Source organism: Lutra lutra, chromosome 3 (assembly GCF_902655055.1).
Source record: "Lutra lutra chromosome 3, mLutLut1.2, whole genome shotgun sequence".
Lineage (NCBI taxonomy): Eukaryota > Metazoa > Chordata > Mammalia > Carnivora > Mustelidae > Lutra > Lutra lutra.
In genome coordinates, this window is record NC_062280.1 from 106,589,442 (window position 1) to 106,602,325 (window position 12,884).

Consider the following 12,884-nt stretch of genomic DNA (forward strand, 5'->3'; position numbering starts at 1 on the left):
AACATCAGTAGGGACTACACTAGAATTGTAAACATGCATTGTTAAAATTTGTTTTGCTCTTCTTAAGTTTTCTTTTTCTTTTCTTTTTTTTTTTAAAGTAAGCTCCGTGCCCAGCATGGAGCCCAATGTGGGGCTTGAATTCATATCCCTAAGATGAAGACCTGAGTTGAAATCAAGAGCTGGGACACTTAACTGACTCAGACAGAGTAAAGAAGTTAAAATTCTTTAGCTAGTTTTAAGAAAGGCTGGGGTGCATAGGTAATGACACGCTGTTTCTCCTGGTCACTGAAGACAGTTCAGCCAGCGCTGAAGGAAATTAAGTGACTCCAACCAACATACCCATTCCATTTGTTTTCTTGTAACCAAAGACTATAAACCCCAAAGCAACGGCCCCTCTTTTTGGTTCATGTGAGGAGGTAATGAAAAAGCACGCACATCTGGCCAGTCTCTCACCCTGTAGCCTAAGCAGGCACCCTGACTCCGATTACCCTCCTGCTCTTGGGGAACGTTCTACTCTCCCACCTCTAATAGCCACCACACTGCTGCTGCTGATGCTCGAGGCGTCACCAGCTGTCCTCACTCTCCTGTCCAGTGACCGGAACAAGTGGAAAGGTCACAGGGCTGCATTTCTACACATGTTCCTCACCGCTCTGGGCCAGTAGGGCAGTGGAGCTGTGCTGGGCACAGCCAGAGCACTGACAGCAGAAGGCTCTGCAAACCTGAAGGGCCCCTGAAAGCAGGAGACTGGCTGCCAGTGGCGGAACAGCCTCCGCTGCACAGAAACAGAGGCGGCCCCAAGACGGCCATCACCATGGAGCTCAGTCTTACCTCTAGAGGTGGTGCTTCCAGTAGGACTTCTTTTGGCAGAGAGCGGTCGGCTGAAAATAAACGTACACGCATGTTCATTATTATTAAATATGCGCTTCCGCCGTGTAAGTACAGTCGTACTTACGTAAGTACTTACGTAAGTACAGTCGACAGCAGGAAACTATGGTAACGAAGGAATTATTTCAGTCTTCTGCATTTCTAGGGTAACTGGGACCACAATCTTATAAACCCCTGACGTCAGACGAAGCTTTAGCATTCTATTTCAGACTATCTTCCAAACATCTAGAGAGAAGTCCTAACTCGAGCCAGAAGTTAGAAATCCAGAGTGAGGACGGTAATACATTTACTCCCAGATTTCCAACACCCTCCCTCTTTCCAGACTCGTCTCCAAGTGAACACTCATATTCTCCTAGAAGACCCTGTGAATAATTCACTTATTTCACTCCAAGCCTGTCTTCTAGAGCTGCCTTATAAATTTAGCTCAACACTACTTACTGCAGAGACCAAGGTCGCCTTTTCCCTATCATTCTCCACAGCATCTTACCTAGGAGCAGAGCCCATCTGAACAAAGCGGGGACTAGAAGAGGCACGTACACATTTAAAAAACAACAACACAGCTGGAATTTGTGTCATGTAGCAAGTCTTTCCACATAAACTCTCCCACGCATGAAAGGATGGGTAAAGTGCTTACTTCAGACTCTCCTGAGAGCTGGAGGATGAGCGATCGGACTGCGGCAGAGACACGATGCTGTCGGAGTTCTTCAGGTGGGACTGCAGGGCTTTCTGGTAGGAGGACTCGAGGGTGTGGTACAGGTGCTCTGCTTCTCTGCTGAAGTGACTGTGAAAACCCCAATAGCACCTAGGGGAGACACGCAGTGTGCCGCAGTCAGGATCGCACAGGGCTCCCACCGAACTCCATGGCCCCCCACGCAACGTGGTCGAGGACTGCGCTCTGCAGTTCAGTGCCCCTAGGAGCAGCACCAGGTGAGGGAGGGTGGACAAAGGTGGCCTGGGATGGACCCTGACCACGCTGTACTGGCTATTCTGACACGGGGCAAATTCCTGGGCTTCTCTGCATCTCTTTCTCCCCTATAAAATGGAAACTAAAGGGCCTAACTTGCAAGACTGGGGAGCCTTCGGGACAGTGGAGCTAAAATGTCCAGAACTAGGTTCACAATACGAACGGGGCTCATCCGTGGCAGCTTTTATAAAAGTGATTTGACACTCATCAATCAGAAGTATTTACAGTCGCCTCAGACAACATGCATGAGAGAGGCACAAAGATGTTCTGAGCTACTTAAAATTTGTATTGCAGGCATGACGAGAGAACTAGAAAAAACTGGGAAGGGGAAGAACGCATACAAGGATAAAAACAGTCTATGTATGTCACTGCCAACTCCATTCCTAAGAGTTGTGAGCAACTAACTACGTCACTCGTTTTGGTAGGAACTAGCTGAGCTGAGACTGTGGTAAGCTCTTGAGTGTTTCAGTGAGGTCCTCCGAAAGCCTCAGAAATCAGGGGAATAGAATTTAGTGGAGAGAGCAGTCCAAGAGCCACAGGGACCTGGTCAGGAGGTACCGCTGCCGCTAAGTGAGACGTTAATATTCCAGGTGAGTGAGAAAAGAGGCTACCTGTGTCTGGTACAAGAGCCAGTCGTTATGAAAGCACAGATCACTCACAGCACTCCTCTACACACGGCCCAAGACGGCCTAAGTCTCAGCATCTGACTCCTGTCATTTACAGTCACAGTGACAAAATTATTCCCGGGAGGCACGGAATGCATGGTCACTGCCTTGTGACGGGAGCCCAACCCGCCCACTTTTGCAGATGGCAAAAGTGCTTTGCGAGTGGCCTGGCAACTCCAAGTCAGCAATGCCGGAATGCGCTGCAGGAATCCCCAGCATCTCCTCAACCCGCCTGCCCCTCACCACCTGCACACCTTCCCCAGCAGCCACCTGGAGCCTGCAAAGAGACCATCACAGGGGAAGATCTCTGGGACCGTGATTTTTCCCAGGAAAGCCAAAGGTCCCTTTGGATTATGACCTGGCTCCTAACAGAGCCTCATGAGGAAGAAAATATGCTGAGTATGCACACAAATGCTTTTCTGATTCACATAATCATTTGTCATAAATTTAAAAACGAGCATGCTGTTGCATCCCTCAGTCTTGTTTATATTCAGATACTATCAGTCAGTCTTTCAGGCCTGGGCACCTGAACCCTCTAAACAAAAATGCAGAGAAATAGTGTGACATGGTCTTTTGAGGTCATATTTGAAAGTCACCATCAATGAAACATATTCATGTAATTTAATGAGTTTTTAATAACACAATCTAAACAACACCTGAAACTTAAAAAGAATGAATTTAAAAACAAGTGGTATACAGTTAACACTTACTTTCTGGCTTCTATCCTTGCTTCAGAATCCGCATCATGTATTCCCTTCTTTATTGTTTCGGCTAATACTGATATATGTCTAGACATTCAGAAGAGAAAGCAGTAACAATCATGAACATGTAGTCTTATGCGGATGAAAACAAGTGTGAGAACTTCAGACTGGCACATGGAACCTAGAGCCCTTGTGCCCAGTGAGTCAACCAACACACAGCTGAGAAATCTGAGCTCCCTTCCCCGCCACTCTCCTAACTTCTACCTCTGTCCCAGGGTCCCCCTGACCTCCACCAGCTGCCCCCACCTAAGTACCCTAAGTTTTTAAAATAATGGCTGAGTCTTCTTACTTCATACTTATTTAGCTCAACCTTTTAGCAACCCAAGGAACAAGGCTACAAGGCTCTACCTTTCCATGGCGGGGAGTAGTTTCTACGGAAATTATGAGGTAATAATCATCAGAACACTGCAGAGGCTACCTGCATCACATTTCTGAAATTAAACACAATGTTTTTTTCAAGTTCCGCTATGCAACATGAAAAAATTTATAAAATCATGTCACAATTTTATAAATAGCTGTTCTCTTTAGTTTATGTTCTGCCCTGGCTGAGAGGAAGTTATTAAAGTGTCTCTTTGAATGTTTAACAGATTTTTAAGAAAAGAGATGGGGCGCCTGGGTGGCTCAGTGGGTTAAAGCCTCTGCCTTCGGCTCAGGTCATGATCTCAGGGTCCTGAGATCGAGCCCCGCGTCGGGCTCTCTGCTCAGCGGGGAGCCTGCTTCCCTCTCTCTCTCTCTCTGCCTGCCTCTCTGCCTACTTGTGATCTCTGTCTGTCAAATAAATAAATAAAATCTTTAAAAAAAAAAAAAAGAAAGAAAAGAGAGAAGGCTGCAATGAGTTAGTCTCACAGAACAAAGAGTAAGTTACCATCTTATGGCCTGCTCAGGCTTTGCCTCATTCCTTCATTCAGTAATGGTTTAGCGCGTACCCGCTAAGAGAAAGATGTTGAGCAAGGAGGGGAACGGATAAATACACAAGGCTATGTGTGAGTTCTTCACACATGACTGTTCTATTCATGTGTCCTCACATTAAATCCCCCTTCCATTTTCCACCTTTAAATTCCAAAACTATCACCAAATAAAGAGGATACAATAACCAAGAGATAAAAGAATGCATGACTATCTTGTAGATTCGAGGTATTTGCAGATGAAAATTTTATCTCCAGGAGGAATATGTACTCTCTGCCCCCTGCAGTATGGAACAGGACTCCCAAAAGTACTTCGTTAAAATGCCACTAATAAAATGATTATATGCTATACAGTTTCTCAGAATATGTAACGTTCACAACTGGGTGGCACAACACCATCATCTAGCTCTCTGATTTTAACTCACCGGGAGTAACAGGCACCTCTAATTCAAGAGAACTAAAAACGGCAAAGAATGAATCTTGAAATTAAGAGACATCCTTCTTCAAGAATTCTGCCATAATCCTACCTTTTATCATGATGATGTGAAACGTACCAACACCAACCCAAATAAAGAGAAAACTGCTGACTTTCTGATACAGGGAGATCAAAAAGAACTGTGAGATGAGTGAAACTCCTTTAAGGATCTAAGAGTTATACCCGGCCTGCCAAGAGCAGCTTGGAACATCTTCCTGGTTGGAATGGACAGAATGTCGGGCACCAGGATGAGAGTCAAGAATTAACTGTGGATGACTTCGGGGGAAGATGGCAGAGTAGGAGGCCCCTAAACTCACCTCCTCCCACAGATACAACTAGGTATCACCTGTATCAGTGTAAATGACCCAGAAACATCTGAAGATTAGCAGACCAGACTCTGCACAGCTAAATGTAGAAAAGGCCACACTGAAGAAGGCAGGGAGCACACAGATGGGGTCGGGAGCTAAATAAGCCCACAAACTTTCTATAAGAGGGAGAGACACTGGGGACAAACAAAGGGGAGAGGATCAAACCCTCACACCAAGCACCCCAGGCATGGGGAACCCACATGAATACCAGAAGGGCATAATTTTGTGAGGTCTTTCAATCAGCAGGGCTTAAGACCTGGAACTTTAAAATCTGTAGGAGGGAAATAGGAAACTGAGTCCCCATGCTTAAAGAACACGACAAACAACCCCTGAGAGATACTGCAATAGAAGCAGCACTTGGAAAAACACCTGGGGTATACACAAGGGAGCTTTCTTTACTCACATCAGAGCATGAGCCAGAGGGGTGGGGATTCTAGGGAAACTTCACCAGGGACAAAGGAGCTGGTGGACACCATTTCCCTGCCCCACCCTCTGCCCAGACACATGAACACCTATAGGAACGAGCTCTATGCCAACACTTTCCACCTAGCTTGGTAATAGTATGCCTGCCTTCTCCTGCACGCATAACCCCTCCGGCCAGGCCTTGGATCCAGGTTTCCCCCAGAGCAGACCCATGCAAAACTTGCTAGCACTGCCTGCACTGTGGGTCCCTCTCCCCTCTAACAGATCCTTGGCCGGAGCACATCCAAACCAGTGCCACAGGCTTGGCAAGGTATGAGCAGCCCTGGCAGGGATGGACTGGCCCCTCCGCAAAATGACCCCTGACTTGAGTGGGAGGGGGGAGATAACCACCCACCCCAGCCGGACTGTGGCCCCAGCAGCAGACTGGAGTCAGACAGCAGCTCTAACTGTAGGCACCACCTACCAACAAAAGCTTCTCAGGGCATAGCAGAAGGAAAGTCCCAGCAGTCTGGTGCTACTGCATCTCTGGCAAATGCCTGATGTGAATGTGACTCAAGCCCAGACCGGCCCAGACTGGCCCCCAACAACATGGGTACCCAATGCTGCCCACAACCGGCAGAGCCACTGCGGATGACTGGACTGAACAAAAAAGCGGCTCAGCCACAACAGCAGGGCACATGCAACTCACATGGATGCCCCCCTGTAGTGCCAGTTTGGGTGAACAGGGGACAGTGCCCTGTAGGGCACTACGGGACCTCTTCTTCATAAGGCAGGAGGCAGAGCTGACTTTCCTAACACACAGAAACAGACACAGAGTTAGACAAAGTGAGAAGAAAGAGGAATATTTCCCTAGTGTAAGAAAAGGAAAATATCAGAGCAAGAGACCTAAGCAAAATGGATTAAGTAATATGCTTGATAGAGAATTTGAAGGAATGATCATAAAGATACTCACTGGACTTTAAAAAGAGTGGAGGACCCAGTAAGAACCTTAATAAAGAGACAGAAAACATTTTAAAAAGCCAATCAGAGATGAAGAACTCCGTAACTAAATTAAAAATACCATAGATGAGGCGCCTGGGTGGCTCAGTGGGTTAAGCCGCTGCCTTCGGCTCAGGTCATGATCTCAGGGTCCTGGGATCGAGCCCCGCATCGGGCTCTCTGCTCAGCAGGGAGCCTGCTTCCCTCTCTCTCTCTCTCTCTCTCTGCCTGTCTCTCTGTCTACTTGTGATCTCTCTCTGTCAAATAAAAAAAAAAAAAAAAAAAAAAAAAAATACCATAGATGAAATAAACAATAGACTAGAGAAGTAGAAGAATGGATCAGCAACTGGAGGACAGAATAATGGGAAGCAATCAAACTGAAGAGGAGAAAGAAAAAAAATAACAAAAAATGAAAACAGACTTAGGGAACTCAGCAATACCATCAAGCATAGTAACACTTGCGTTATACGGACTCCCAGCAGAGAAGGGAGAAAGGGGGACAGAAAATTTACTTGAAGAATAGCTGAAAACTTCCCAAATCTGGGGAAGAAAACAGAAATCCAGATCCAGTAGACACTGAGAGCTCCCAACAAAAACAACGCAAGGAGGTCCACACCAAGACACAGTAATTAAAATAGCAAAACATAGTGATAAAGAGAGAATTAAAAGAAAATAGTTACATAGAAGGGAAACTCCTTAAGGCTATCAGCTGATTTTTCAGAAGAAACTTTATGGCCAGAAGGGAGTAGCATGATGTATTCAAAGTGCTGGGCATGGGAGGGAACCCTTTAGCCAAGAATATTCTCTCTCCTCTTCTGAAAGATAGCCTTGCTGGACAAAGAGTTTTCCAGACAAATGAAAGTTAAAGAAATTCATAACCCCAAAACCAGCCCTATAAGAAATGTTAAAGTGGGCTCCCTAAGTGGAAAGGAAAGGCCATAAGTAGGAGTAAGAAAAGGAGGAAGCATAAAAGCAGTAAAATTAAGTATAGCTATAAAAATCAGTCAAGGGATTCACAAACTAAAAGGATGTAAAGTATGACACCATATACCTAAAATGTGGAAAGAGATGAATAAATAATGGGTTCAAACTTAAGCAACCATCAACTTTAGATGCCATATGCATAAAATGGCATATGTAAATTAAAAACCAGTAATACATATAAAAAAAGAGAGAGAGAGAGAAAGAAAACCAGGTATACCACTAAAGAAAGTCAGCAAACCATGAGAGAAGAGAGCTGGAACGGAAAGGAACAGAGAAGAACCACATAAACAACTGTAAAACAAGTAACAAGATGGCAGTAAGTACCTACCTATCAGTAACTACTCTGAATGTAAATGGACTGAGCCCTCCAATCCAAAGACACAGGGTAACAGAATGAATAAAAACCAAGACCCATTTATATGCTGCCTACAGGAGACTCAGAGCTAAAGACACAACTTATATACTGATAGTGAAGGGGCAGAAGAGCATCTACCATGCAAATGGAAGTGAAAAGAAAGTCAGAACAGCAACACTTAAAACAGACAAAATAGACTTTAAAACAGTATACAATCTGGGGCATATGGGTGGCTCAGTCAGTTAAGCATCTGACTCTTGGGTTTTGGCTCAGGTCACGATCTAAGGGTTGTGGGATTGAGCCTCACATCAGACACTGTGCTGAGCATGAAGCCTGCTTGCAATTCTCTCTCCCTCTCTCCCTGTACTCCCCCTACTCGCACCTTCTAAATAAATAATCTTTCAAAACAAAACAAAACAAAAGGCAGTATACAGTCATAAAGGGACTAACCCAACAAGAAGATGTAACAACTGTAAATGTTTATAGACCCAAAATGGGAGCATCCCAATATATAAAACAGCTAATAAGAAACAAAGACAAGTAATCAATAGTAATATAATAAAAGGGACTTTAACAACCCATTTACATCAATGGATAGATCATCCAAAGAGAAAACCAACAAGGAAACAGTGACTTTTAATATCATATTGAACCAGAAGGCTCTAACAGATATATTCAGAACATTCCATTCTAAAATAACAAAATACACATTTTTTTTCAAGTGCATACACAACATTCTCCAGAATATACTACATATTAGGCCACAAAACAAGTCTCAATGAATTGAAAAAGATCAAACTCCTACTATGACTATGCATCTTTTCCAACCATAACATTATGAAACCAGAAATCAACCACAAGAAAAACTGGGGAAGACTGCAAATAAATGGAAGTTATATAACGTGCTCCTAAACAATGAGTGGGTCAAACACAAAATCAAAGAGGAAATTAAAAAAAAATACATGGAGACAAATGAAAATGAAAATACAATAGTCCAGAATCTTTGGGCTGCAGTAAAAGCTGGTCTAGAAGAGAAGTTTTTAGAATATATGTCTACCACAAGAAGCAAGAAAAAAGAGGCAGAGGGAGAAAGAGACTCCCCACTGAAGCAGGACCCAGGACCCTGAGATCACAACCTGAGCCGAAGGCAGATGCTTAACTGACTGAGCCACCCAGGCACCCCAAGAACAAATATTGTTAAAATGTCCACACTACCCAAAGCAATCTCCAGGTCTAATGCAATCCCTATCAAAATATCAACACAGCATTTTTCACAGAACTAGAACAAATAATCTTAAAATTTGTATGGAACTGCAAAATCCCTGAATAAGCAGAGTAATCTTGAAAAAGAACAACAAAACTAGAGGTATCACAATTCCAGATTTCGAGATATACTACATAAAGCTATAATACTCAAAACAGTGTGGTACTGGCACAAAAATTATCACATAGATCAATGCACAATAGGAGCCCAGAAATAATTCTATGACCATGTGGTCAATTAATCTTCGACAAAGGAGGCAAGAATACGCAACAGTAAGAGACAGTCTCTTCAACAAATGGTGCTGGGAACACTGGTCAGCTACATGCAAAGAATGAAACTGGACCAATTCCTCATAGCATACACAAAAATAAACCCAAAACGGATTAAGGACTAGGGAACCTGGGTGACTTAGTCAGTTAAACTCAGGTCATGATCTCAGGGTTGTGAGACAGAGCCCCATGTCAGACTTCACACAGAGCATGGAGCCTGCTTAAGATTTTCATTCTCATTCTCTCTCTCTCTCTCCCTATTCCTCTCCACCTACCCCTCTCCCCTCTGTGTGTGTGTGTGTGTGTGTGTCTCTCCCTCTTGAAAAAAAGAAAAACACCAAAAAAATGGACTGAGGACCTAAATAGGAGACCTGGAACCATAAAAATTCTAGAAGACAACACAGGCAATAATTGTTGGCATCGGCTGTTAACAACATATTTCTAGATGTCTCTTGAAGCAAGGTAAACAAAAGCAAAAATCACCTATTGGGTAATATCAAAATAAAAAGCTTCTGCACACAAAGGAAACTGTCAACAAAATCGAAAGACAATCTACCAAATGGGAGATGATATTTACAAGTGACATATTCAATAGAAGTTTAGTATTCAAAATATATAAAGAACTGCTACAGCTCAACATCCCCCCCCCAAAATAATCCAATTAAAAAATGGAGAGAAGATGTGAACAGACATTTCTCCAACACAGACATCTAGATGGCCAACAGACACATAAAAAGAAGCTCAACATCACTCATCAACAAGGAAATGAAAATCAAAACCACAATGAGATACCACTTTACACCTGTTAGAATGGCTAAAATCAAAAACACAAGAAACAACAAGTGTTAGCAAGGATGTGAAGAAATAGGAACGCTCATGCACCGTTGGTGGGAATGCAAACTGGTGCAGCCACTGTGGAAAACAATATGAAGCTTCCTCAAAACATTAAAAACAGAAATACCATACAATCTAATAATTCCACTGCTGGATATTTACCCAAAAGCTATAAAAACACTAATTCAAATAGATATATACACCCCTATATTTATTGCTGCATTATTTAAAATAGCCAAATTATGGAAGCAATGAATGGATAAAGATGTTGAATAGATACACAATGGAGTATTACTCAGCCATGAAAACAAATGAAATCTTGCCATTTGCAACAACAAGGATGGAGCTAGAGAGTATTATGCTAAGTGAAATGTCAGTCAGAGAAAGATAAACACCATATGATTTCACTCATATGTGGACTTTAAGAAACAAAGAAAAAGGCCAACTAAAAAACAGACTCTTAACTACAGAGAACTGATGGTAACTAAAGGAAAGGGGTGTGGGGGCGGGGGATGGGTGAAACAGGTGAAATGGATTAAAAATTCACTTACTGAGTGAATTAGTCAGATGAGCACTGACTAATGTACAGAATTACTAAATCACTATGCTTTACACCTAAAATAACATGGTAGGTTATCTTATACTGGAGTTAAAAACTAATTTAAAGAAAAGGTTAATCATGGCTTTTAGCTGACATGGTGTACATCTGTCCACATCTCTAGGCACACTACAACTGCAATCAATGAAATTCACTAAAAGTTTCTGCCAATATTATGAGCCTCACGAAATAAGAGATGTAGTCGTGCAAACAAATGCTTGACAGACTCCTTCCATTCTTATAAAAAGCAGGTTGGGCCACTTGTCGAGGCATTAAATCTCAAGGTTCATTTCAGAGAGGAAAAAAAAACTTGCAAATCAAATGCTTACCGTTCCAGTGAATGTGTCTGCCACTCTTGTAAAAGTAAATCTAAAAATTCAAAACAGCGCCTAAAAAGTGTAAAGGAAACATAAGTAACTTAGTCATTTTTATGTTAGTGAAAATAAAGGCTTTTTTTTTATTCCCACACTACTTTTTAGAACTGGTAAATTTCTTCTAATTATTAGGATTCAAAAAATGGAATATAAAGTTGGAATCAGCATTGACTAAAAACCCAAGCAAGTAAAAGTAATTAAGCATCTATGGTGATCAGAAAAGAAAAATTATATAGATTATTTTATAATTTTATATGTATTATATATATAATTATATAGATATAAGAGGATATAAAAGCTCCCCTCAAATCAGAAACTGGAGCTTCATGGCAAAATTACTGAAAGGGCCTATTGCTGTCCTTTGTTTTTATACTACCTCAAATAATATGTTAAAATAGGACATACATGAGCAAAAAAGATCAGCGTACATTATTACAGAATCAGGGAATTGGTCTTTGCACTAATTTCACAGAATGCCTTGTGCAAAAAAGGGGGGAAAAAAAAGTCCTGAAAAACAAAGTCCTTTCCAAATTTTCCCAAGATCCTAGGTAGTAAAATAAATTTTTCTCTAACTACTCCTCTAATTCCCTCTTCAATCTTTCAACCTCCTTTCTTGTCAAGCCGTTTCACTTTTGTAATCTTTCTTGGCCTGATTTGTGAAGCGAAACAATTCTGGTCTCATCTCCTTTGGATTACATCACCACTTCAGGTTCTACCTCTTTATAACTCTCCAGAAGTCCAGGCTGTTTATCCTCGTAGCAGTAAATCTTCATAGTCTTAGAAACTTACTCAAGGAAACAAACCAGTGGGTAATTTTTCTCTAATGAACAGACTTGCATTCCCATGGTCCTCCCAATTCAAAACCTCATAATCCATATAATTAATTACTCAATAAATCTTTAATAAACCCTATCCCTACCCTAGATGGTATGGATAACAATGGGAACCAAGACATACACCATCAAGGAAGACACACAAGGAACAGTTCCCATGTGCCAGAAATACAAGGGGGCTCTTCTTAGAAACACACAGGAGAGCTATCCAACCCAGTCCTAGGGCTGGCAACAGTGTGCATGTGTGCCCATGCGTTGAGTGTTGGTTGTGAAACAGACTTTCTCCAAGGAGAGACACTGACCCACACCCACACTGTCTCCTCTGCCATTCTCCCCACCCAGCCTCAACCGAGGCCATGTTTATTCTACCTGCTTCCTCATGTCATTTCCTGGGCTGATTTTTGTCTCTTTTTCTTTTTTTAAAAAATATGTGTGCATTTGTTTATGTTTATCTATCTCTTAGTGAATAAAGCCATCTTTGGTGCTAATTCTGGTCTTAAATGTGTGTTAGCTTGTTCAAAAATATGCCCTGTAAGTTAGGTTTTATTTTCCACTTTTTAGACAAACATACAAAGAAGCAGTATCAATACTGGCATTGTTTAACACATCAATATTTAAACACATCAGGTTAGAACTTGTCTCTTTACCTACTCCTACTCATCATTCAAAACGCAACTCAGTTTTCAACTTGCCTATGAAGCATCATAGGAATATATTAGCTGGTTTTAATCACTGCTCTCTGAATTTCTAAATTCCCAACACAGGTGTTATAATTCACTCTTACGTTGCTTTGCATGATTGTTTTTTAATCTCCCCATCTAAACGATCAACTTATCAAAGGCAGAGAGACTATGCAGTCCAGTTCTTACAAATTCTACAAAGCAGAGGTAGGTACTGGCTGAGTACATCAGAGCCAGAGCACTACCTGGGTCCCACTGCCCTCTTTGGT

General features: G+C 42.2%; 1 protein-coding gene across 16 annotated transcripts in view; it reads right to left on the bottom strand.

Moving 5' to 3' along the window:
- The window catches only part of CLASP1 (cytoplasmic linker associated protein 1), a 278,451-nt gene that overhangs the window by 107,995 nt on the left and 157,572 nt on the right, over positions 1 to 12,884 (bottom strand). For all 16 annotated transcript variants that reach the window (XM_047722647.1, XM_047722646.1, XM_047722641.1 and 13 more), the window contains exons 15-18: positions 11,058 to 11,117; positions 3,225 to 3,302; positions 1,520 to 1,687; positions 829 to 878 (exon numbers count right to left, since the gene is read on the bottom strand). In XM_047722647.1, coding sequence (XP_047578603.1) covers positions 829 to 878; positions 1,520 to 1,687; positions 3,225 to 3,302; positions 11,058 to 11,117 — 356 coding nt within the window. The remainder of the gene's footprint in view (positions 1 to 828; positions 879 to 1,519; positions 1,688 to 3,224; positions 3,303 to 11,057; positions 11,118 to 12,884) is intronic.